Raw genomic sequence first — 27,877 nt, forward strand, 5'->3', positions numbered from 1 at the left:
GAAATGATCAAGCAAAAAAGACGAAAACGATTAGCATTTGGGGAAACCTCCAAAAAAGCCCCGGGAAGGGCTGATTATTTGAATTCCCCATTTTCTACCTTTTTTGGCATTTTGATACCCTGACCTTCTATACCCTTTTTTTCAAAAACGAAGACAAAGTCACTGATTTTAAAAACTAAAAATCCTAAGAAGGCTAAATTACCAAAATTTTAGAAATTTTTAAAATTTTTTATGTCGCTTGCTAATACCCGGGTTTGTTTTGGTAGAAACCGCCCGGGTTAAAATTTTAATTATTCGTGGGTTTCCAACAATAACGTTAATTATAAAAAAGAATTGTTTGCCGCAATTATTCGTTTAGTGTAGTACAGATCAGTCCCTTTTTTTTACGAACCACAATCAAATAAATTATCTAATTTTAAAATACCCCAACTTTTTTGCAAATTGTCAGGTTGTAAAATGATATTCAATATGCAAATTTCCCCCACTCTCCCTTTAAACACCGTAAAACTCCCAATAAAACTGCACACAGTGAAAAGGACGCCACCTGCTGGGGGATGAGAGCAAAAACTTTGGTTTACCCTCCTAAACATGACATTTCCTAAAACTTCCCTTTGCGCCCCCCTTTTGTACGGGGGTACCCCCCATTGGGAGGGGGTATGTGCTGGACGGGGGCGCGCTCTCCTCGAACCCCTACCCCAAAGTTAGTGTTTGGAAATTTTTGATTTTGTGTTATCATTAGGTATTTAAATACGGGTAAAAACTGATTAAATATGGGGGAAGTTTGTTTTTGGTCAAGGTTCCCCTGCCTGCTGGCTGCTGCTGCTGGTTGCTGGCTGGCTGGCTGCACCCTAATTTTCAGTGATATATTATCCTGCAAAATTAAAAAGTTATAATGCTCTTGAATCAGTACTTGTACTACAATTTATAAGTTCGGTGGGACTGGGAGCGGGGGCTGGGGTTTTTAACACTTGACCTTGTCCCGTCACCGTTTACGGGTGAAAAAGAATATTATATTAAACACATTATTTCCCGTTCATAATTTTTTCGAGGGGGGATTTAACCTTGTTTTAGAGTATGACTGCCGAAGTTTTACCTTGTGTTTCACTGTGCATAAAAATGTGTAATAAATTGGTTTTTATACAATGTCGCCCCATAATACATCTAGCGTCCCCTCAAATTCAATGCAGTTAAAGCTCGCACAAAAAAAAGTGAGGCCGGTGGCATTTTTCTTTATAATCTAAAATAAAAAAGGGAAAAAAGAGCATTTTTTATAAAAAAAATAAAATAATTAAAATCCTATAATGTGCCATGTAAAAATAAAAAAACCCGTTTTTGTATCACTTAAAAAACTTCTTATCGGTATGTAACCCCAAAAATTGTTTTGTTTAAAAAAAGAAAGCAGCTTTACCTAGAAATCACCCTTAAAAAATTTTGAAAAGGGGGGGACAAATTTTTGAATGGTTATCCATCACAATCGATGAGTCAGTTTTTTACGGTGACATTTCCAGGGTTTGTCGTCGTTACACGCTATAGATGGGGTTAAAAGTGGTCTGGGTTTCTTTTCCTTTTCTCATTTATCTTCGTATTCTAAGATCCCCATAAGGCCTAGCAACCCCTTTTTTTTAAGTTCTAACCCTAAAACAAGTGTTGTTTCCCGGGAAAATTTATTTTAAGAAGAATACGAAAAAAATAAATTTTTCCACGGGCAAAGTTCACAGAATGAATAGTGTTTAAAACAACCAGTGAACCAAATTTTCTAAGTGGTTATGGTGTTAAAAATTAACCTTATTTTCTCAGAAAAAAACTACCCGTTTTTGGAAGGAACTTTTTAATCTTTTTTTTTTTAAATGACAGGGGGCCCCTCAGACCCAGAGGTTGATAGCGTTTTATTTATAAATACTTACTTAATAGTAAATAACTACTAAAATAAGGTAATACAAACAGCAGACAATGATTTCTGCTGTTGTTAAATAAATGCAACACCGCCCCCGAATATTTCTAATTGAATGCCTAAAATAGCTACCGTGTTCAGTCCAGTGTTAAAATTCTAGGTCAAATTTCAGTCAAAAAAGTACAATATCGCATGAGGGATTTATTTGTATCCCAATCCTTAATTGCTATGATCATGTACAAAGGTGATTTGAACTGACCATATTTAAGTAAAAAAAGTTCACCCGGGAAAAGGGTAAAAATTGAGGTTAACCCCTATTTATTGAATATCTGGCCAGTCAATCAATGTTAACCTCTAAAACATAATCGTTACAGAGTAAATTTTTTTTACATGCATAGCAGTATATTGATAAATAACCCCCGTGTAATATAAGGGCTGTAGCGAGGTTAACAATCAAAAGTTTACATTACTACTACAAATATCAATTATCTTGATAGTTTTTTAACCTCATTTTTAAAACAAATTTCGGTTTTAATTTTATTGATTGTTTCCCGAATAAAATATCTAAATTTAAACATCTTCTTTGGGTTAGAACCAAAGCCAAAATTGAAGGGAAACGATACTTTTTTTTGCCTACAAAATTTTTAAATTGTTTGCAAATATAAAAATTTTTGTCAATAAAATTTTGGGTAACAGTTCAAGAACCCCTTTGTCCCAAAATTTTTCCCGGCCCCGGGGGTTGTGGCCAGTTTTTTCCCAAAAATTTGGGACTTTTTGGGGAAAAAAGAATTTAAAATAAGTTTAAAGTTTTGTAATTACGGGTAAACCTCAAACTTTGGGGGGGAAATAATTCCGGAGAAAAGGTTTTCACCCTTTTTATGGGGTTTTTTTTCATACTTGTTCGTCTTCAGCAGTTTTTATCACATGTGTAAAAAAACGGGGAAAGATTACCATCCCCCCCCTGGCCTTAAGTCCCCCGTTGTTTGGGTTTGAAAAAAGGGGTTTAATTTTTTTTAAAACTCAAAAAATTGTTTAATTTTCCAAAATTCAATAAGTTTAAAAGGATTCATAAAGGGGCCCCCCAATCTTGAGAGTTAAAAAATTACGTTTCTAACAAAGAATTACTTTCAGGGCTGGACAGCACCACAAAATCAAAACCACGTCACGCAAGTCGGCCCCGCTTCACCCAAGGGAACCCCAAAAAATCGCCAAAGACGGACGAAAGTTCTCGCTAAAAGGGCCCCAAAAAGCATCTTTACAAATCCCTTATAAAAACCCCGAAAAAATACGGCGGGGTAACCCCCACCCAAGGCGGAGGGATAATCCCGCCACCCCCCCCTTTTAAACGTTGTGAGAATAAATTTCAAGTGTGTACACGTACAGTCACAGGGAATGATACCCCAAAAAGGATTGTAAAATTTGAAGAGAATCTGCGAAAAACTTGTTGCCACTGGTTAGTGTCCCAAAAATGACCCATTTGTCATATAAAAATTTGAGCCCTTGATACCGGCTAATTTAAAAGGGCGCTAAAAACGTATGTTTTACGTCGCTGGGATATTAGAAAAAAAATATTGTTTTAGCCGGTCTGTAATCCGTTGGTGACATGTTTTTAATTCCTTGGTTTGCGTTTTTTCAATTGTAAAAATCCCGATGGAAATTGGGAGAAAGGGGTTTCCGTCAAATCGGGAATGACGTAAAAAAGTGCATTCAATTTTCCCCCTTAAAAAATTTAAGGGGTTTTTATCAATTAATCTGTCATCTTTAGCCCGGGTGACGATTTTTTTCCCGTTTTTTTACATCCTTTTTTTTTTGCGCTTAGCTTTGAATTGCATAACTTTGTAATTAAATTTTTTAACTCTTCTTTTAAAAAATTTGCAGTTCTTAACATCCCTTTACACGCTTAAGGGCCCCCGTCGGGATTTTTTTAAATTTCTAAACAAAAAACCCCGCCCCTTCGGACGCTTGTGTTGGCGAAAACCCATTCTGTCCTCCCGCCGAATTTCCTCTCATTTATTGATGATGTTCAAGGGTTTGAGAACCAAATCGGGTGGTGTAAAGATGTTTGAAAATAAATTTTTTTATAAAGGGGCCCTTTTGGCACCATTTTGGGGTTCAAAATTTTTAAAAAATCACCATTTTAAGGCCCAATTTTTCTTTACGGGAACCATTTTTAAACCCCAAACTACACATATTACATAAAGACAAAAATCTTGCTTTTAAAATCATAAATAAGGTTCTGCACTACCCGAAAAAATGAAGCCCCGAGAATAGGGTTTTGTAAATAAAATGGCAACGGGATTTAAAATTAAAATCTTTTTCCGCAAACCCGGGGTTCCCTTATATTTTTGATGTCTAAAATTAAAGATTTTTTAATGCTTTCGCATTAAGGATCTTTTTCCCAAACATAATCTCTGTAAAAATATGACAAGATTTGGGTGCAAGGGGTTTAAATAAACACCCATCCAGACATGATGGGATTAAACCTTAAAAAAAAGGTTTTCTTCAAAAAAACACCCTTTTTAATAGCAGGGCCGAAAAAATTTGATCATTTAAAAGTTTTACGGTGGTGCCTGTTCAATTTATCTACGTGACTGATGACGCCAGACCGCTGAAGCGTGCCAAAATCATTTGGGTTTATTTTAGTAAAATTTAAAAAGAAATTAAAATTTTTGGTTTTCCTTTTTAAAACGGTCATCGATATCGCTTTAATTCTCAAACGGGCCAAACCCTTCGTTTTAAAAAAGGTTTTTAAAATTTTTTTCTATTTGATGAATCAGCATCGCCGCACAGTCAAGCGTAAAAAAACTTATTTTCCCAAAGACCCCCAGGGAAAAAATTTTGTAAAAAAAACTAGAGCAAATTTTTCCCAACATAAGGGGAGACTTAAATTTTAAAGTTTTTTTTGGCGTGATTCTTTGTTTATTTTTTACTTTCCCGGGTTGTTTTCGAGATGTAAACTGGTATTTTTTTTTTGAAAAAAAGAATTTTTAATGAGTTTTAATATAAATCCCCCCTATAAAAAAATTCCCCAGTCCCCATTCTTTCATTATCTTTTTTGTAAAGATAGCAAATTTTATTTTTTAATTGTAATTTTACATTTTAAAAGCTTTTAATGCTGGTGTGATACTAAAAAATTTAACAAGTTTTGGGTTCCCTTCCGATAATTTAATAAAAAAATACCGAAAATTAGGAATTTTTATTTTGTGGGCAACTCAGCCAAGCGAGAAAAAAGGAATTTCGTTGAAAATATGTCAGAGACAAGTATTTTCCCTTTGGGGGTGATACGTTTGGTTTTTGGAAAGGGCTTCGGGGGGGAAAAATTAAAATTTTGAGATGTAAAAAGATACAGTTTTGTATCTTTTTGAAATTATCGTCTGACTTTTTATTAATTCCTTGCCCTTTATTTAAAAGACTTGGCTAAAAAGGAATAAATTTTTCTTCTTTGGTATCAGAAAATTTATTTTAAAATTTTAATCTGCGCTACCCCTAAAACCCGATATTTTATCAATAATTTGGTCAAGATTAAAAATGACGGGGTTTTCTTTTTATACATGATGAATAAGGTTTTGAAACAAAAAAGGGGGACATTTTTCCAGAAACAATCGTTACAGAAAAACCCCCCGATTTACCGCGGGTTTGGGGGAAAGGAAACACCCGGGGAAAATGGGGGGGTTTTTGTTTTTTTACATTGTGCATGTTAAGCCCTTTTTGGGGAAAGGAAAATGGCCGGGAAATTTGGGGGTTTTTACGGTAATTCGGGGTTTTATTTAAAATTTTAAACCATGTACAAAATGTGAAAAAATTGAAACCAAATTTTCCCTTTTTTTCCCACTATTTTTAAATTCTTTTTTAAAAATTTTTAAAATTTTTATATGTATATAAATATATATTAAAGCTTTTTTCTTAAGTTATAAATAAAAACGTTTTTTTTTTTGCGTTGTGAGTTGCCATGTTTTAAAAATTAAAAATTAAATCAAAAACACTTCCCTCAGTAAAAGTGGGGGGGTTTACTCTCTGGCCCATGTGAGTTCAGGGGTTTTGTTGTGTTGTAAAATTAAAATTTGACCCCTAGAACGACCCAAAATTTTTTACTTTGACCGTAAAAATTTGAAAAAAACAAAAAACAGGGGAGGCTTCAGGGCAGTATTGTATTACCAGTGCCCGAAATGATCGCAACCCTCGTTTCCGAATTCTTGGGGTTTTCATTTCATCTGAGTAATTACGTTAACATTGAAGCTCGACCCAAAAAACTACTCTGATTTTTCATTTTCAAGACCCAAAGGGGAAATTAAAATCATCCAACCCCTCGATATATGAAAAAAGCGTTCTAAATATTTACATCGGTCTGACGATTGAAAGGGGGCCCGTTTAGTGGAAAACGTTTTTTTGGCCTAAAATAAATTAACGATGTTTTTTTTCTCCATAAAACCCTTTTATTTTCAAGGGTAAAAGTAACAAATTCTAGACTTTTCCTTTGCCCCCAGAGTTCCTGATACATATTCGCGGGGTTTTTTCCAGCAAAATTTTACGAAAAATTGGGTCAAAATATCCCCGAATTTTTATTCTCAGAATTGTACTTAATGTCCCCCCTGGGTTTAAAGATCGCTGAAGGTGCCTCTTTCCCGAACAGGCCCGGGGGACTTACTACAATTCTGAAAGAAAACTTTTACGGGGGTGCGGTGAATATAGTGTTTTAAATTTGGTACGGCGAGAATTTTATTTTGAAAATTTCGGGCTTGGGTTTTAAATCACTTTTTTGTATAATAAAAAATTTATCACGCGCCGCGAGGGGTACGGAGCGTGTAGACCCTGAGCTGGCTTGTGATTATACTATTATTATTATTATTTTTGGGAGCGCATGCAGCACGTACGCCAAACTTTCTCAAGTAAAAGTAAACCAACGTGCAGTTTTTTCCCAACGTACACAAATTCTTTTAATTTAAACCCAAAATTAAAATAGAAGTGAATTAAAACTCTGACCAAAAAAAACGTGAGTTCTGAGTTTTTTGCGAAGGGGTTTGGGAATTTCGATTACTTTTATAATAGGGGGGCTTTTCACATTTTACGAAATCACTTTTTAAAAACACTTTTTACACCCCCCCCCCCCTCCGAAAACGGGTTTACAAATACCCTTAATATAAAAATTTTACGCACATTTGGGGAAAAATCCCGAAGTCGGGTTTGCCTTAAATAATTTAAATGCTACCCGGGTTGAAATTTGATCACAAAAGGGGTGGGTTTTTAATTCCTCATAAAATTAAAAGGAATTAGGTCAAATTTTTTGTTTGGTTTCTGAAAATTTTTTTGGGTTTAAAACCAAGGGTTTGGGGGCCCCGAAATAAAAGGGGTTTTTGGGTTTGGGTTTAATTAGTTTGCCGTCACAGCCAAACAAAAAAAAAGGTTAAATTTATTTTACGTGATAGTCCAGTGTAGAGGGAAAAAGCGGTTTTTTTGTATTCATCCCCCAAGTTTTTACGCATCGGGGGCTTAAAGTAATAATTTGCCCAAACAAAATTTGGGAAAATTTCAGTGTATGAAAAATAGCCCCAAATTAAAGGTTTACCCTCCCGTATCAACCGAAAGCATTTGGAAACCCCCTCCCCCCTCAGCTGATTCCCGTTTATGTGAACGCCCCCTTTAGGGTTTATCATATATCAGGGGCATAAAATGGATATTGAAAGTGCCAACAAGAATTTTTTTTGCGTATTAACCCAGAATTTCTAAAAAAAGATCGGGGGAATGGGGGATAAAAGTAAAACATGCTTTGATCAAAATAAATTCAAACCCAAATTTTATAACCAAACACGAAATTACTAACTTTTTTAAAATCAGAAATCATGGGATACAACGCCCTTTTTTTTTGTAACAAAATTTCCCTGTTTCCCCAAAAACCCCCAAAATTGGTCATTAATCAAGGGCCTTTTTGACGTTTTTTCGATTGAATTGCCCCCATCTTTTAAAATCAAAAATTCAGGGATACAAGGGACATTTTATGATAACAAATTCGTTTCTCCGTTAGACCCGAAAATGGTCTTTAATCAATGGCCTTTGAGTTTTTCGTTTAAAATTTACCCCCTTTTAAACTTAAATGGGGCTTCTCTTTTCCGAAATATTTTTGCCAAGTATTAGATATATTTGTATCTGACGAAACGACCCAAAACTTTTTTTTTAAAAAGTACTTTTGGGGCAAAGAAAAAAGGGCACCGATCCATACCCCCAACAAAAACAATTACAGGCCCCTTTCTATCGACGGGTTAAAGCGCACTGCTATTGCTGCTCTCCCAATCATGCTAAAAAAAGGCTTTCCCATTATTCCCCCAAACCACGGCCCCCGGAAACCGGCCCAAATTAAAAGCTTTTCGGTATTTTTTGTTATTTTGAGCTTTAAACGGCTATTTTTTGGGCCACCGTGGGTATACTCCCAAAGTTTTTTAAAAAATTGCCCAAACTCAACACCTTCAAACTTTTAATTCATAAATCATATTTTTAAATTACCAAAACTTTTTAAAAAAGCCGAAAATTTTTTTTGATTAGGGAGTTTTACAAAAACCACTGGTGCCCATCGCTCTCAGCATTTCACCAAAACGTTTTAAATAATAAGCGGTTACTAAACAGCCCCTGCATTTAAAACGACCCTTTTTCCTTGTTTAAAAAGGGATTAAAGGGCTAGCATCCAGCCCAATTAATAAATTACAAAAAATATTAAAAAAACCCTCTGGCACTTAAAAATTTGGTATTCCTAAGTTTCTGTAAAAAGGACAGTGTGATTTACAAAAATTTTTGATTTAAAGGGTCACACACAGCCAACTTTTGGCCCGGATTGCTCGGAGCATTGGACAATCACTCCTTTAAAAAAATTCCCCAAATTTTTTTGGTTTTTAATAAAGGGGGGTTTTCATGCAATCCAACTTTCCCACCAAATGTAAAATATGGGGAAACCTGGACAGCTGCACGATGGTGAGGGCGGGTAAAGGGGTTTTATGAAGGTAAATTCCAAATTTGTTCTTTCTTTTTTCCGGTCCCCCAAAGGAGCAGGCCGTTTGGTTCGAACTCCGGGGGGCCCTGGTGGGGCGCCTTTTTTTGGGGTGGGGTTTTGGTTTTTCCTTGGGTCCTTCTTGGGGGCTTCCCCGTGCGTTCTTGGGAAAAGGGGGTTTTTTTGGGGGGAAAAATTTTTCCTCTATTTTGGGAAAAATTTTGACAAATAGCAAAAATAAGCAAAGAGTCGAAATTCCTAAATCTCTAACCCGATCTCTAACGGTTTTAAAAACTTTTGTATTATTTTTGGGGATGAGTTTTAAAGTCCCTCTTGCGCGCAAAGTAGTCGTGAGACTGGGATTTACCGGTTTAAAAAATGGACATAATACAATCTTTTCCCCCGAAACTCGAAAAAAAGTAATTTTTTTTTAATTTTAGGGTACATGTTGCTTCATAAGTTGTATATAAACATGGCCATTCTGCACAATTGCACACATTCAAAAACCTTTTAGGGCCCTTCATAGCCCAATAACCAGATACCCATAGTTTTGCATGATTTCTGGAACCGAAAATCAGTTTTTCGCCAATAACTGAAAAAGTAAGCACTTTAAGGCATATGTTTGTTCGGTAAGTCATATATTAATATGCTAATTGCGGTTCTTTTGCATCCTGTCTGAAGACTCCATCACGATCATATCGAAAATGGGCCGTTAGCACCACGCCCCAAAAATGGTTTTTGGCGAATTTATCGAACAAGTAAGGATTTTAGGCCATGTGTTGCTCAATAACTCCTATATAACATGCATATGCGGCTTCGTTCAAGCCTATTTTGAAGTCCCTACGACCCTTCAGAAGCTAAGGGGTCGGTTACGTTATTGGGTCAATATGGGCGTGGCCCTCCTGGTTTTCTCCACGGTCAAAAAAATGTCTCCAAACGAAAATCGTTTAATCATAACTTCGGGAAGGTCTGTGCAAAGTTTCGTGAGTATTTAGAACATTTGCAGGTTCATTTCCATAAATGTCCATAAATGACTGGACTACACAACTTTAGAGTTAACTTTAGAGAAAACTTCATAAGTCATTTATCCTCAAATTAAGCTGTTAGTGTCCCATGATCAACCTCTGGCGACAATGTTTTACGTGAAATGTAAAAATCAGGAGTAATATAAAAAAGGTTTTTTTAGATTAAAGTGCTAGCTCATAGTTTTAGAATTGTATAGATTAACGTTGGTCATTTAGCCATCTAACAATCGATCGTGCCGTAGTTTATTTATGTTATGCCACCGATGATAATGCATTTAGGATAACAACTAGGTAAGCCAGGAAGTCTAATTCAAAACACACCTCACACCGTACACACCTCCATTCAGTAATTTTAACTATTTGGTAGACAGGGTATTTTGGCGGGAATTCTGTTCCCACGGCACTGTTTCTGATAGAACTACTTCTACTAATGGTCCCAGAGGAACGGCCGTAAAGTAGCCAGACTTCTTGTCTCCTGTACTGGCAGACACTTGCAGATTAAGTTTAGAAATTTCGCTATGCTATAAATATAATTGCTCTCGGAATTGAACAAACTCCTACTTATCTGTATCCTTTCTAAATTCGTTAGAGTTTCATGGACTGGGGAAAAATAATCGGTACAGTCTCCCTGCTTGTGTAATTAAGCAATGAAAACAATCCAAAATTATCACATATGACATAAGTATTAAGTTGTAATAGCAGAAACTTTCTAACCGTACATTCACCCGCCACTGTTCAAGAACCTATATCACTGTTTAAAATCATGACGTGAGCACTGTACATCCAATCAGCTATTCCTTTAGTTAGGATGATAGCCAAAACTATAAGGATTTTGGAGAACTAGGGTAATAGTCATAATTCTAAATTTGAGTGAGTTACACGTGTTTTATTGACGATGATAAACATTTGTAATGTAAATTACGCTATGCAAGCGCGCACTGAGGGACTTTATGACGTCACGAGGCCACAGCTTATTATTGCAATAACACGCGTTACACGTACGCTAGAGAGTTGGTTCTTTCGGCGATACGATTCTTTACCAGTTTGTCACAGCTGATTTAAATCTTAGCCAAATTGGAGACTACAAATTTTTCAGTTAACTGGTCCTTTAATAGTTATAATTATGGTGAATGGGGGCGAGTGGTTTCAACAATATCTGGTAGAACACTATAAGGATTTATGGCCTCCATTCTCCCTGGACCATACTGGAAGCCTGCCTGTTTAACCTCGTGTGCTCTGATTACATGAGAGAGTTTATTTCTCTTCAGAAATGCTTCTAAGCCTCTCGAGAGAAAAGGTAGGCCGTTCCTCGCCGATGGTTTGCGATTAAAACCTCCAGAGTCTTTTACTTCCTCTTTAGTTTGTGTATCAAGTTCATCCTCTCTGTAGGATATATATTATTGTTTTATATTTGATTTTAATTATTCTAAATGAAATGAGATTAAAAATCCTTCCAGCCAGTTTTTCTCTGGAAGAATACAAATTCACAATTACCTCAGAGGATCTGACCACATCACCTCCCAAGCCAGCCTGGATTCCTTCTCAGGGTTAGGAAGATCGTGAGGAATGTCCTCGAACACGGACAAATACCCACCACCATTCTCAGGAGAGGGTATACCTCCGTGTACGCAAAATATCTGAAAGGAGGAAAAGTATAGATATTAAAGTTAGATCAGCTAGAGAAAAATTAAAATGTGCTGAAAGACAGAGCCCAGAAACCAACTGCTTTTAGTGTGTTTAGAGTTGGCTTTTTTGTAATAAACTACACAGGCCCCTGCTAAAATATTCAACGTGCTGTTGTGGTAATTAATAACCTTATCATCTATAACTGCCGCCAAGGGTAGAGCGTCAAAACACTTGTTGACAGCCTCCCACACTTTCTCTCCCATGATATCTCCAAACTTTGATAAGCACTCTGATTTGAAAGTAAACATCTGCTGAATATTCCTCACTTCGTGGTTGCCTGGATATAATGTGTAATAGTTACTTTTGATATCGTGATAACTGTGTTCACTGTAAACGGTAAAAAAGAAAATACTGCAAGTGCAAGTCTGTGCAATGACGTCGTCCCACAATATATGCTTTTATTTGATTATCAATAAAAAATGTTTATCGTGATTTGCGATGAACCTTCTGCAACTGTGAACAATGAATAAGGGCCGATAAGATAAACTGATAAATGGATTTTAATACCCATATTGGAAGTAAAACCGAAATAATTAGCTGATTTTACCTCTGATAAGAAAGAATTTCTGAGGAGCGATCAGTTTCTGAGCAAAAAGGTAAGCGACCACTTCTAACCCATAATCTCCTCTGTCGACGTAGTCACCCAGGAATAAGAAGTTACTGGGGGTCAGCACTGGACCCATCCTCCATAACACCTACAAAAGGAATCATCAAATTATTATAAGTACGAGGGCCAGGGATTCAAGGTTGTGACAACAGTTTTTCTAGAGGGTGAGAATGACACAACCATATTGAGGGACTCTTAAATTTTATATTTACACTTTAAAAACATATAAAAACCATGTATTAAGGGGGATTTTCAATCGTGCGCCCTGAAAATCGAGTCTAAAAATCTATCTTCTCCTACATTTTTTGAGCAATCACCCTGAAACGTTCAGGATATGTTCTAGGGGTCATTTAGAAGAGATCAATCGAGCCGAATTTTGAGATAGGCCTTAGAAACTTTTTTATTCGATTTTGAAAATCTTGGTCCTGGAAAAATTGTCAAAAAATGAAGTTTCAGGGTGATTGCTCAAAAAATGTAGGAGAAGATAGATTTTTAGACTCGTGCAATACAAGACAACTGTCCAACAAGTTTCCATGGAAATCCTTGGGCAAAGACCTCGAAAAAAGAAGGACAGGCACCAATCTCAGAAGACAAAAGAATTATTGAAGAACCGTAAGGAATTTAAGCGTAAAGACCCTAATTCGAACGCTAACAGGTCAGAGTATTCTAGATTGAATAAGCTCTTTAAAAAAAAGTAGCAAGGTGGACGATAACAACTGGGCACGTAGAATGGCCAATGACTTGGAAGAAGCTGCGAGAAAAGGTCAGCAACGTGAGGTATGGCAGAAGATCAATGTCATATCTGGAAAGAAGAAGAAGCAGTCAACTGCAGTTAGAGACGTATCTGGCCAGTTGATTGCCGACCCACATGCCCAGAAAGAAAGGTGGAAAGAGCACTTCTCTAGGCTATTGAACCCTCCCCGCAAGAGGCCAATATTTCTGACCTTGACAACATCCCTCCGCAACCCAGTTTTGACGACCTTTCCGATTCGGATGAAGCTCCTACAAGAAACGAGATTGTTGATGCCCTCAAAAAACTCAAGAATCACAAAAGTCCAGGAGTGGATGGTATCACCAACGAGCAACTTAAGTATGGACAGGATGGGTTGGTCGATCAACTAGTTGTGTTGTTCAAGAAAGTGTGGGAAGATGAGAAGATTCCTGAGGATTGGTCCAAAGGTGTTATTATCATCGTTGGAAAGAAAGGTGACACCTCTCATTGCGCTAACAACAGAGGCATTACATTAAGATCCACAGCCTCGAAGCTCCTGCAGATGATACTTCTGCGGAGACTTAGCAATGGTATGGAAAGATTCCTCCGGGAAAATCAAAGTGGTTTTAGACAGAATCGCTCATGTATTGACCAGGTTTATTCACTCCGCTGTATTATACACCAATGCATTGAGTATAATATCCCTCTGTATATTAATTTTGTTGATTTCAAAGCAGCTTTTGATTCAATTGACAGGCAGTTCATTTGGAGAAGTATGCAGCACTACGGCTTACCTGACAAGTACATTAGAATTATGAAGGCGTTCTTCACTCACACAGTTAGTGCTGTTAGGGTCAATGGAGAGGTTACAGGTTGGTTTGATGTCAACTCGGGTACTGGGCAAGGTGATATACAGGGACCACCAGTCTTCAACTTTTGTTTGAATTTTTCGGCATACCTTATGGAACTGAACAAGGTCATTAGCAAAGGGGCTTTGTTACAGCTGCCAGCCCCCGGGGTAGAAGAGAAACATCTTTTGGACACTGATTACGCTGATGACATGGCTATGTTAGATAACTCAAAAGAGGGGCTGCAGGAAACCACTGACCTTCTCTGCAAATACAGTGCCTATGCGGGTCTGAAGATTAATGCTGGCAAGACACAGAGCATGGCTGTCAGCAAAAGTGCATCGCAGAGGCCGTATTCTAAAGACGACACTATGGACATCAATGTGGAAGGTCTCCCAATACAGCAGGTCAGCAATTTCACTTACTTGGGTGCAATCATCAGTGCGAATGGAACAATTGACAAAGAACTTTCAGCTCGAATTCAAAAGGCCTCTGGGGCATTCTATCAGCTCAGCAGTATTATATGGTACAGTCGCAACATCAAGACTCCAACGAAAATCAGGATTTACAAAGCGGCTGTTCTCACTATACTGCTTTACGGAAGTGAGGTATGGAATACCACACAGACGCAGATGAAAAGATTTGAGGTGTTCCATCATAGATGTCTCAGGAGAATCCTGAAAATAAAATGGTTTTATCATGTATCTAATGCTGATGTACTTAAGCGGGCTAACATCGCCCCTGTTGATACTTTCGTACGAGCAGCTAGACTCCGATGGTTTGGCCATGTGGTGAGGATGCCAGAAGAAAGAATACCCAACTATCTTCTGCACTGGATCCCAAAGCATGGTAAAAGGTCAAGAGGTAGACCTCGGAAAAACTGGTTGTCATGTGTCCGGGAGGATGCAGCAATCTTCACAGGTGTCGATAACATCACGATAGAAGATGCAGAACAACAAGCTACAGACAGGGTTCACTGGAGAGGTCTAATACACCGGAGAAAGGAGTTACTTTGTGGTGCAGGCCACTCCAACGACTAGGAGGAGACCTTTTCAAGTACAAGTAGTGCAATACAATTACACATAAGCGCTGACCTTTGACCAGCGATAATTTCGGCTAGGAACAATATTTTTCCATGGGACCAAAAGCAGCTGATAGATATCACTCCCCTCTATTAGAAACAACTATAAAATCAATTTCGAGAGAATTTTGATGAAGACCCCCCCCCCGGCCCCCTTAAGACCCAACTCCACAGTGCTTACCTTTTCAAAGGCTACAAGGTCGTGGAAGTTGCCGTGAACATCCCCAGGATGTATGTAGGACTGGTAAGGTTGAGCAGACGCGGCTCCGTCACAAACACTTTTTGTACCTGTCAGGAAATTACATTGATTAAAACAAATTCATAAACTTCATCTGGAAGCATCTTGTGTCAATCGAGAAATAGTACAAAAATGTATCTCCCGCCGTAAACTCCACAATTCTAACTCAACACGAACCTGTTCGGCGATACTAAGCATGCAAGTTCCCAGAAGGTTGGGGTCCACACACCCCCAGCTGAAGGCAGATTTGGGTATCCCCTGGTTATTTGGGTCACTCTTGATGTGTCTCTCAAAGTACCGCAGGCCCGACAACATCTCGTTAGGGTTGGAGTGCTAGGGGAAGAATGTGTCAGAGTCCAAATAAATGTGCAGTGCTAATTCAGGGCGATAACTTTAAATAAGAATTAAGGGGGTTACATTATAATCCCTTGTTTTAGTTGTTTTTGTTGGTTTCTGATTGGCGCGATCAGTCTAGCAGACAGCAGCACTGGTTTATAAATGTATAGTCTGCGTGTTTGGACGCTCATTTCAGACAAATTCTCCTGATTGACGTTTAATAGTTGCCGCTACAAATGTTAAAATATCTAGATATTCTAGTGGCATACTTTGCCAGTGCTGTACTTATAACGCTTTATGTCCAGACGAGCATGCCTTGTACTTGATAACCTGGTACAGTGATGATCTGTTCACTGTTACCGTGAACCGCTGGAGTAGCTTTGCAGCAGCGGCAAAACAGAAAGAATCTGCAATCATCACGGTATTTGCTATTCGGGGATGTTTTCTTTGTAATCCAGCGGAATGATCCAACCTCTCATACGCACATACACACACACATACACACACACGCACAATGAATGCTTGTCAGATTCACAGTTCGTCAGTTCAGTTAAACTTGTAAAGACGTGGTTTACCACTTGCTTGAGATGTTCGAACTTTCTCGAACCGTGGCCGTTTGTGTAAATTACTAACCGCAAAGCAATTAGCAACCGCCAACCATCCCATTTTTTATCCAATGCGAATAATTTAACTTTCTGTTCCTTTGTTTTCTGGTTCCAAGTTGAAGTTAGCTCTCTTAAAAGGAATGCTGGACATAAGCGCAGAAATAAAGATATACTAAAACAACAGTCAGGACTCTTTGAGGACTCAAAGAGTACTTATTAGGTCAGAGAGAGACTAAATTCTGCCAGTTTGTTCCTGTGTCCTGAGCCGCGTACGTTTTGGTTTCCATAGCAAATACCTTTTATGTTTGTTGCTTGATCAATTTCACATAGCTGCTCAGTTTTACAAGTTAAGTTAAGTTGGTTTTCTTCGGTATTCTGATCATGAAAAGCAATATCAACAAGGTTGGACTCATTGTACTTTTCAAACAAGTCATACTTGTTCTTCTCAATAGATACATAGATTGTCGCATAATATTAATTATATATTATGCGACAATCTATGTACGTACATAATAAAGTGAACGATCTCGGAGGGTCAGCAGTCTGCCCTCCTGATTCTTCCGAGTCGGAACAGTTACTACCACAAACCAGGATACCCACAAACCAGAATACCCACAAACCACACTAAAGAAAACGCCATCTTTCTTTCCTGGCGATCACAGCCTGCCAGTGAACTGTCATCTTATAATTTAACGGGAATGACAATGCCATCCTGCGTAACCACTCACCACTGTCCGTGAGCAAATAATGAATAATTGATCAGCGGAGACACGACGAAACGGTAAATTTTAAATTCCGTTATTATCCTCAGTATCATACGTCAACGTGATATTCATGTCTATTGTAATAAACATAATATGTCGGTTTCTTTACTATCCGTTATAATATCAGATAACGTGACTTATCACAAAAAAATCAGTTATTAGTGTTCGTTGCTTTCTATTCTTTGCGTTGTTTCCTTTCTTTTTGTTAAGAAGCCCACCTCTATACCACACGTACTAGTAGTTATAACCTGCTAAACGGTAGATTTGCCATTTATACCAGACATGTAATATTGGATGGTACTGCCAATATGATTATTAGAATCTCTAGTTGATTAATGGATAGTGCTGGCTATTGACACTGTGAGCCCCCTGTACTACGGACATATTGTGTGCAATCTTTTAGACAGTCGCTTCACACGACATGATCATTTCATTTAAGAAGTCGTGATCGTTGCAATTAGTAGCTTGTAATGGCCATCTGCTTGTCATTACCTAGTCTATCAACTATTTACTGTGTGATTCTGTCTGCCTCATCCGAGTCATTCACTTAGAAATCCTCCAGGCTTGATTGTTATTCCATTTAACTTTATTACAAGTAATAACCAATAAAATAAACTTACAAAAATAAAGCCGCACTCAAATTTGAATTTCATAATTCGTCCGGTCCCGTTTTGAGTCCCTTTTCAGTCATTTACAGCACTTTCATAATCTCTAAACAATCGCAGATTTCGAGTTAGTAAGTTAGTAAGTGCTACTCTTCTAACCTTCCTTTGTTTACATATAATTATACGTACATGTACATAATATGATAATATGAGTCTACGTTAATAGAGTCTATATCGATTCATGGGTTTACTGCTGACAAGTTGTATCTAGTTGTAGCTATTTTGAACTCATCTTACAATTTACTATTTTCTTTCCATCACTAAGTTTGTATCATTCATAACATTAGGCAAGATCTACCTGTTACAGCAATTATACAGCAATTCATCAATTATAGCTTGAATCGTTTTAACGTATCAACGTATTTCGTGCAAGCTAAGCCATATTTGATAACATTCTCACAGACAATCTGATAGGTATGTAAAGATGTAAGAGAGAGAGAGAGAGAGAGAGAGGTATGTAAATTGTAAGAAGCACTCGAAATACAGCAGTGTGACCAACAAAACCAGATGGCAGACTCAACACTTGCACTCTCCACCTCGCAATACACACTTGGTTCAGACAATGGGACAATTCACAGTTTTTCTACCAACACCACAGACTTTGAACTAAGCGGTCAGCTGAACGACCAGGAGCGGCTTTACCTGCTTGTTTACCATTGTGCCATGTTCATCATAGGAACAATTAGCAACGCCCTACTCTTCATATGTACTCTCAGATTCAAGAAACAGCAGAACACGCACAGCGAGACAGTGTCCGCTCTGCTGGGCAGGGACAAAGAGAGCAACTTCAGAATCAACAGGGTGGTGATCTTGGAGAACTTATCCTTTAACGGTCTCATGATTTGCTTGGCGGTAATTGCGCCAGTGGTAACGACCCACACTGTCAAATACTGGGCTCTAGGTCATGTGATGTGTAAACTGATTGCGCAGAGCACGGAGATTTTATACACTTCGGGGCTATTGGTATACTTTACAATGTCTTTACACCGGCTGGGAGTTGTGGTGTGTCCTTACACCAAAGTCAAACCTACGGAGGTAAAGTTTTTCCAGAATCTTTTTATACTTGAGATGTTTACATGAAGGTATTTCATTGATGATTTGCAAATATGGTATTTTCTTCTTCGGAAGGAGAATGCTATGCTTCTCGAAGTAGGAATAATGATTAATGAGAAATAGAACATTTGCCTAGAAGAGAATTAAGATAACTTGCCCTGTTCACTGTTGTTCAACCAATTTTATTTCAGATCCGTCTACTAACAATGTGGTTGTGGGTAGGAACCACCTTCATGGTGATATTCCTGAACATATTCGTCTTATCCCACGCAGAATTCGACCAGTTTCACGGTACCTGCTCCATTCTTAACCAGGCCTCATTCCTACTACCTCGTTTCGTGATCTACTCTGTCCTATACGGCGGCTCACTTCTGACAATATTCACCTGCGCTGTCTTACTCTCGGTGAAATCTTTCTGCGGGAGAAACCCAGAGCTGGATTCGTCACTGGCGCCGAGTTTGCTATTTTACACCTTCGCGTGGACAGGGCTGCTCGTTAAAATGGTCTCTGTATCTTTCGAGTGGCCCTTGTCCCCGCTAGCTGATGTCGTGACTACGAGCGCCCCAGAGTTGCAGGTCGCGCTGAATCCTCTTCTGGTTTTCTGGCGACACACTCAGCTAAGAGAGACTCTTTCAGATCTTTTCAAATGTGTGGCATGCAGACCAGTGGGTTCAGGAGACGACGAAATGGAAATGGAGGATTGAAGACACTGGTTATTTGCGAAATTAGGGGAGAGAATGAGAAAATAACAAAATTTAACATATTTACTTTTTTACATTAAATAATTACACTTTTTTAAATCAAATATCTTATCTCATAACGAGGGATGTGCATTTAATCAATTATTTCATCAGATCTTATATTCAATGTAAAACCAGATGTCGGTGCTTTCCTTTTCTGAGTAACCTTCTAAAAATAATCCCATAGTTTCCCAGACAATATTATGCGGACATTGCGATAAGAAACTCATATAAAAACCTTTGTGTCGGTACTTCGGTACTTCTGATAACTCAGTAGAAAGGATATGGAGGTTAATTATACGGGGCTCACCTCATTAAATGTATCGACTGAGTGGCTTCTGTCGATAACGAGAGTGTTATAGAGATTACCGTCCTTCTGTTTAGCTTCCTCGTTAGCGCGGCACAGTTGTGCGGAGCTGAGAGTCATGGCCAGATTCTTGACTTGGTCACTTGAGGGTGTAAGGAGATTATTTAACAGAGTTTTTTAATCCTGCTGATATAATATATTATATAAGCTGTTTGAAGGTCTAATATTCTAACAAATGAAGCGTTACAGTTAGAGTTTCACAGTTACAGTTAGAGTTTCACAGTTACAGTTAGAGTATCACAGGTACAGTTAGAGTATCACAGTTACCTGTCCCAGAGAACTGCTACGTCGCTGATTGTGCCCGTTCTTCTTACTTTAACCGTGTGCATGGCCAACTCATATTGCGGATCTGGATGGTGTTTTTCATGTCATATCACTCATACTTTATGCTTTCTAACCAATAAGATATCAGCTTAGAAATAAAGTTAATTCGAGCATAAGAATCATTTCTTATTCATCATTACAAACCTCCTGGTTTGACGTTGTCATTGACGTCATTTGCTGAAAATGTCATTCCTTCCACATTCATATCCTTCGCTTCCTCGTCATTTTTCTGCGTTACCTGCACGTTAACTGTCTTCAGACATCCAATAAGTTAAATTTTAACTGTACACAAGTAAATTTACGGTATGTACCTTCATTTTTACATAATATGATGCTAATAAATATTCAAAATATCACTCATCATCATGCCATATTGATTATTTGGTAGTCTAAGCGAAACTTACTGGGGCTTGTGGACTTCTGACTGCGTCATATTTAACGGCAGATTTCTGTAGTCGGAAGAGGGAGCTCGTTCCCCTGAACTTCAGCATACCAACCGCTGTCAAGAATTCAGTGAGGTACAAGGAAGACTTATCCTCCGAGCTGAACACTCTGAAAGAACATGTTTGTTAGATTTGATAAGAAGTACATGTATAATATAGGCTAGAATAAAGTAATTCATATACTTAGGTAAAAGCGCACTCATCATGTACGTGACTGACCAAGTACGTGCTATTGTTTTAAAACTACAAATTTAAATGAAAGTCGAAGAAATTGTTTTCGTCACTCTTTATCAATTTAATATGGTATGTTCCGTCGAAATTTACCCCTATCATCTACCAGCAATTTCCTATGATCATTGAAAAGAACCCTCCTATCGTAACTTAAATCGGTCGTTAACTATTATTTATTTTTAATAAAATTAAATAATTGAATTAATTCTTGCTTAGCTAGCTTGCTTGCTTGCGCGTCTTGATTGCGCAGTATATTCTACGAAAAGATTATCGCGCGTTACGTATTGACATGTCGGAAGACCCTTTTTTACTTGGTCAGCAGGATTCCCTGTACAGAAATATAGGCCCAGAGTTTAATGAAATGCCGGTGCTTTGGTTAAGTACTCAATATTTTCAGACTATTTCAACTGACTTGTGGTTAATCCGATCGAGTTACAACAATTTTAAGATCATGTGCGAATCAAGGGCTATTAAAATCAGTGGAACTAGTTTAGTAATTGCACGATAACTTTCCTCGGTTAAAGATAATTTTCGAAACGTTTTAACGTGATATCACACAATAAAGCAACTGCATGTTGCACGATAACGCCTGATATTGAACTCGGCTTCGCCTCGTGTGATTAACAGGCTAATCGGCACTCAGTTGCAAGACCGCATATCCGGGCCTATTGGCGTACATAACACAGCATTAACGATCATTATAGTACACCGTCTGCATTCATTTGAATGGAATTTTAAATATTCCGAGCAAAATGATCTTATAGAACAGTGTACTGACTTGGCTAGTTGAACGGCTTCTTCGTGGATCCCTTCAGTAGAAATGTCGGGATTCTTCAATCTCTGAATATCACCGACCATGTGGCTGAGAATATATTTATAGACTGATATTTATAATTAGTTTTCCCCTCTTCCCAAAAATATGTCATCTGTCAGTTGAATATGAGGAAGTTAATTACTTTTCACTTACCAGAATTCCGTGAAGTCAAGTTTACCATCCAAATTCTTGTCGTAGTATCGGAATATGTATCGGCACCTGGTGGGACGAAAGATTCAGTTCAAGTAGTGACAGAGTAATTTAAAAATATAGAAAGGTGGAATTCAACGTTGAATCATTCAATAACATAATGAGTCAATATACTGGATAACGACTAGCACTGACGGTCTGAATCATGCCTAAAACTTATTATATGCACTCTTCAAAGATCTATAACTTTTGAAAGTTTGGAAAGACTCAATTTCCCAGTTTCGACTACAATCTCGACCAGTCACTTTGTCGGGCCACGCCGATTGTTCTCCTTCACAACCACACAATTTGCCCTTACTCTGCACGATAACGAGCAGTACATGAGATGCAGCCACCATTCCTTGCCTCATAAACACAAAACACAATGATATTTTGTTTATCCCTTCATTCATTTATTCGACCTTGAGCACAAAATAATACCAAGTGCGGTGAGCAAGTTCGTTACTGCTTGCATATTTTAACCGCGAAATGGAACTACATCACATTTTCACAGTAAAATCATGCTACTTTGTTTCAATATGTTCCGTGAATATCCCTGGGATTACTCGAGCACGAGATCATAATAATATGCGTAATTTCACCCTACATAACCATTTATTTCCTATCATTTGGTGTATCGCACCTAACTTTCACAATTATATCTTATTTGGACGTTCCTCCTAGTATTACAGCTAGTGTAACCTTTAACCTGCCTGTAATAATATTAAGTTTTGTTTAACGACAGTGAGAGTATCAACTATCACTACATTTTAACACACGGCTCACAGTGCAGGGGACCCTTTACACAATAACAAGGGAGGGGACCTGGGGGCCTGGGGAGGGAGGGGAAGGAGGGTACCTAGGAGCCAGGGGAGGGAGGAGCCTGGGAGGGAGAGGACATGGGGACCTGGGGGCATGGGGAGGGGAGGGAGGGGACCTAGGAGCCAGGGCAGGGAGGGGAGGGAGGGGAGTGAGGGGGCCAGGGGAGGGAGGAAGATTATTCGCAATATATTACCTCATTTCCGCAGAAGAGCTGCCGTGTGGTGTATTAGGATCCATTGCAGCGAGCCCCAATATAAACTCCTGGCTTGTTATCTCGTTATCCTTCTTTATGTCAAACGCTCTGAAAAATTGTGATAAAGTTCGTAGGAAAAGGCAAAGTGAAGTTTCCTTGGAATATATTTTTATATTTAGATTCCTAGCGAAATGTAACATAATATACCACTCAAAGAATTTACTAATCTGAGTTTGAAGACCGGGCTTTAGTACCCCAGAAGTTAAATAACAAACCTGAAGAAGTCAGGGGCTTGATCGGGAGGGAAACCGAACCCAGCCATGAGCTGGGTAAATATCTCCAGTGAAGCTGTGTTCTGCGCTCCACAAACTCGATCAAAGTACTCCATTATTAACGACTGTTCTGTGAAAAGTAGTATAGGTATAATTATCATAATATTATGAGTGTTTTATCGGAAATTTGTGCCTCAAATTTAACATTGAGTTAGCAAATATGCTTATTAAAGTTTTTTTTTCTTTACGACTCAATTTCATTTGAGGTAACCGATATCATGAAGCGGATGTTTTAAACTGTTACGAATCAAATAATCCTGTTCAGGAAAAAATTCAATTTGGCATGCTATAGTACTGAGAGGACGTATTCATAAGGCCTCCCCCAGCCTCGGATCTTAGGATTGGATTTGCAAAAATTCCTAAGACAAACTGCTTAAGAAAAGCTAAGACTGCAAAAAAAGCTGAGACAAAATTTAAGCGAACCTGAGATGTCAAAATAAGCTAAGACAGCGAAAAGCTTAAGACAAAATTTAAGGAAACCTAAGACAGCAGATAATCCTGAGACAAAATTTAAGGAAACCCAAGACAGCGAAAAATCCTAAGACAAAATTTAAGAAATCCTGAGACAGCGAAAAATCCTGAGACAAAATTTAAGAAATCCCGAGACAGCGAAAAAACCTGAGACAAAATTTAAGAAATCCTGAGACAGCGAAAAAACCTAAGACAAAATTTAAGAATCCTGAGACGCGCGAAAAAACCTGAGACAAAATTTAAGAAATCCCGAGACAGCGAAAAATCCTGAGACAAAATTTAAGAAAACCTGAGACAGCGAAAAATCCTGAGACAAAATTTAAGAAAACCTGAGACAGCGAAAAATCTTTAGATACAATTTATACAATAACCACAAGAATATACATGGATATTTTAATTTCTTGCAAAGAATATAATAAATACAATATTACTAGGTATAGTAGGAATGTCAATAAGTCAATAGAATTTGTTTGAAATCTCTATGTGCCTGCTAATGAAGTGAGTATCCCAGATCATATCTTTACAGGTAGGACTGTATAATGGGGGCCCGATGTTATAGCGGACATCATCTCCCCCCCCCCCCCCCCCCCTTACCCCTTCTTACCCCCAGTTCCATAGCGGATATTATGCCAAATTATTGGACGGAGGTCGTCAACTAATATTTCTTCGGATATTTCTCCGGTTTGCAGTTCCATAACCTTATCCGGAGACCATCTACGGTAATTTTGTTGATTCTCACAGAGCAAAGTGCAAAGAAACTGCCGCAAACTGCTACAATCTCCGAGAAATCTACTTATTGAGTTATTGACTAGCTTGCTAAAATTCATCGGCAAATTACCGCTGCTCGAGTTACCTAGCCAGGCCCATTTCAGTTTTGAGTACTGGAGTCGGTTATCTAGTCAAAGCCTAGCTTTTTTGTAACTTGCAAGTGCTTTTGCGGATTGTCGTGGATTTCGGCAAATAGTCGTGGATTTCGGCGATATTTTCAGATTATTCTTCAATGTCCTCAAACCTGAGCACTGGGACTACTTAAGTTTTTGCTACTATCTGAATTATTTGCTCAAGCTACTGGCTCGCTAGGTTCAAAGGTTTATTTCCTATTTATCATGAAAAAAAAATTGTGCTGGGTAAAAGTTTACACGGTGTTCACGCAGGTTTGAACTCCCGACCTCGCGTAGAGCTAGCCGATCGCCTAGCCGCTAAGCTACTCCGGTGATATACTCATGAAATTTTTGATGTAAATATATATTTACCCCTTTTTACCCCCAGTTCCATAGCGGATATTATGCCAAATTATTGGACGGAGATCGTCAACTAATATTTCTTCGGATATTTCTCCGGTTTGCAGTTCCATAACCTTATCCGGAGACCATCTACGGTAATTTTGTTGATTCTCACAGAGCAAAGTGCAAAGAAATTGCCACAAACTGCTACAATCTCCGAGAAATTCCCGGAGAGCTTCATCTCCGTATAATACAGTAGACGGAGCCGGAGAATCATCACCGTAGAAATGGACCTCCGTCTAATAATTTGGCATAATATCCGCTATGGAACTGGGGGGTTAATCTGATTAAAAGCTACAAAAAATTCCAGAAATGAGATGGCTGGTTAAAACCTACCTTTGGAAAGCTCTGATGAACCTGCCCGTGGAGAAATAAACACACTTAACTTCGCCTCAATTGAGCAATAACTATTTATCGCTTATTACTTCATTTATTTTGGATGTACAGAGTGCTTCGTAACTAATTTATTATTACAAAGTTTACTTTCTCATAAGCTAAAACGACAACTAATCTTTCGTTTTACTCCCTACTGTACAGGTTTACTCGTCAATCCAGGTATATGAGAATGTGTGAGAATGGTCTTGAAACTCTGAAAAGAGGGGAGCAGTTTTGGGGACGGAGAGATTGAAGCGGGTGGGCGACAAATGAACCCCCCCCCCCTATTGTAAGCCCCCCGGCTTACAATTGACCCCCCATGCAATTACACTGAGTCAATTGATCTCAGTATAATAACATGGGGGTTAATTGTCGTACTAAGCCCTAGATTGTACCTGCTAATGAGGTGAATATCCCAGATCATAGCTTCACAGGTAGGACTGTATAATGGGGGCCCTGATGTTATAGTGGACATCACTTCCCCTCCCTTATCTGATTAAAGGATACAAAACAGTCAAGAAATGAGATTGGTTAAAACCTACCTTGGGAAAGCTCCGATGGACTAGCCCGTGGAGAAATAAACACACTTAACTTCAGCTCAATTGAGCAATAACTGCCTATTTATTGCTTATAACTTCATTTATTTTGGATGTAGATTGGGCTTCGTTGTGAGATACTATACCTGAGTGATTACTCCGAACTTTCTAAAAAGCTACCAAGTTAACTTTCTGAAAAGCTACAAAGTTAACTTTCCTACTGTACTGGATTACTCGTCAATTCAGGTATAGGAGTATGGATTAGAACGGTCCTGAAACTATGAAAAGAGGGAATTAGCGGTTTTGGGGACGGGAAGATTACAGCATCAAAAACGGGTAGGATGTAGGAGCCTAGGAGGGTAATTATAATAATAAAGGTACTGGGGGATTGAACAACTTACTTACTTTCGGCGATCCTCGATCGAACTCCCGTTCACTGTCTGCCTCCACACGTCTTGATCGCACATAACAGTTCGAAGGTCGTCCAACTGGATCTTTTAATCAGATAAGGGAGGGGAAAGTGATGTCCATTATAACATCAGGGCCCCCATTATACAGTCCTACCTGTGAAGCTATGATCTGGGATATTCACTTCATTAGCAGGTACAATCTAGGGCTTAGTACGACAATTGACCCCCGACAATTAACCCCCATGTTATTATACTGAGATCAATTGACTCAGTGTAATTGCATGGGGGGTCAATTGTAAGCCGGGGGCCACCCGCTTCAATCTCCCCGTCCCCAAAACTGCTTCCCTCTTTTCAGAGTTTCAAGACCATTCTCACACATTCTCATATAACTGGATTGACGAGTAAACCTGTACAGTAGGGAGTAAAACGAAAGATTAGTTGTCGTTTTAGCTTATTAGAAAGTAAACTTTGTAATAATAAATTAGTTACGAAGCACACTGTACATCCAAAATAAATGAAGTAATAAGCGATAAATAGTTATTGCTCAATTGAGGTGAAGTTAAGTGTGTTTATTTCTCCACGGGCAGGTTCATCAGAGCTTTCCAAAGGTAGGTTTTAACCAGCCATCTCATTTCTGGAATTTTTTGTAGCTTTTAATCAGATTAACCCCCCAGTTCCATAGCGGATATTATGCCAAATTATTAGACGGAGGTCCATTTCTACGGTGATGATTCTCCGGCTCCGTCTACTGTATTATACGGAGATGAAGCTCTCCGGGAATTTCTCGGAGATTGTAGCAGTTTGTGGCAATTTCTTTGCACTTTGCTCTGTGAGAATCAACAAAATTACCGTAGATGGTCTCCGGATAAGGTTATGGAACTGCAAACCGGAGAAATATCCGAAGAAATATTAGTTGACGATCTCCGTCCAATAATTTGGCATAATATCCGCTATGGAACTGGGGGTAAAAAGGGGTAAATATATATTTACATCAAAAATTTCATGAGTATATCACCGGAGTAGCTTAGCGGCTAGGCGATCGGCTAGCTCTACGCGAGGTCGGGAGTTCAAACCTGCGTGAACACCGTGTAAACTTTTACCCAGCACAATTTTTTTTTCATGATAAATAGGAAATAAACCTTTGAACCTAGCGAGCCAGTAGCTTGAGCAAATAATTCAGATAGTAGCAAAAACTTAAGTAGTCCCAGTGCTCAGGTTTGAGGACATTGAAGAATAATCTGAAAATATCGCCGAAATCCACGACTATTTGCCGAAATCCACGACAATCCGCAAAAGCACTTGCAAGTTACAAAAAAGCTAGGCTTTGACTAGATAACCGACTCCAGTACTCAAAACTGAAATGGGCCTGGCTAGGTAACTCGAGCAGCGGTAATTTGCCGATGAATTTTAGCAAGCTAGTCAATAACTCAATAAGTAGATTTCTCGGAGATTGTAGCAGTTTGCGGCAGTTTCTTTGCACTTTGCTCTGTGAGAATCAACAAAATTACCGTAGATGGTCTCCGGATAAGGTTATGGAACTGCAAACCGGAGAAATATCCGAAGAAATATTAGTTGACGACCTCCGTCCAATAATTTGGCATAATATCCGCTATGGAACTGGGGGTAAGAAGGGGTAAGGGGGGGGGGGGGGGGGAAGATGATGTCCGCTATAACATCGGGCCCCCATTATACAGTCCTACCTGTAAAGATATGATCTGGGATACTCACTTCATTAGCAGGCACATAGAGGTTTCAGACAAATTCTATTGACTTATTGACATTCCTACTATACCTAGTAATATTGTATTTATTATATTCTTTGCAAGAAATTAAAAGATGTAATATCCATGTATATTCTTTGGT

General features: G+C 38.5%; 1 protein-coding gene across 1 annotated transcript; it reads right to left on the bottom strand.

Moving 5' to 3' along the window:
- Nucleotides 1-11,095: 11,095 nt before the first annotated feature.
- Nucleotides 11,096-23,005, bottom strand: LOC134825786 (uncharacterized; the record flags this gene model as incomplete). The annotated part of the gene is given in 15 exon segments (XM_063837993.1): nt 11,096-11,272; nt 11,384-11,526; nt 11,704-11,852; nt 12,123-12,270; nt 15,005-15,051; nt 15,054-15,111; nt 15,239-15,394; nt 19,535-19,673; nt 19,859-19,940; nt 20,060-20,153; nt 20,320-20,467; nt 21,368-21,451; nt 21,557-21,622; nt 22,608-22,715; nt 22,883-23,005. Coding segments are annotated over 15 exon segments (1,712 nt in total), but the record flags the coding sequence as incomplete, so codon positions are not given.
- Nucleotides 23,006-27,877: the final 4,872 nt, after the last annotated feature.

The sequence above is a fragment of the Bolinopsis microptera genome, unplaced genomic scaffold (genome assembly GCF_026151205.1).
Source record: "Bolinopsis microptera isolate Bmic1 unplaced genomic scaffold, MBARI_Bmic_1.0 sca84, whole genome shotgun sequence".
Taxonomy (NCBI): Eukaryota; Metazoa; Ctenophora; class Tentaculata; order Lobata; family Bolinopsidae; genus Bolinopsis; species Bolinopsis microptera.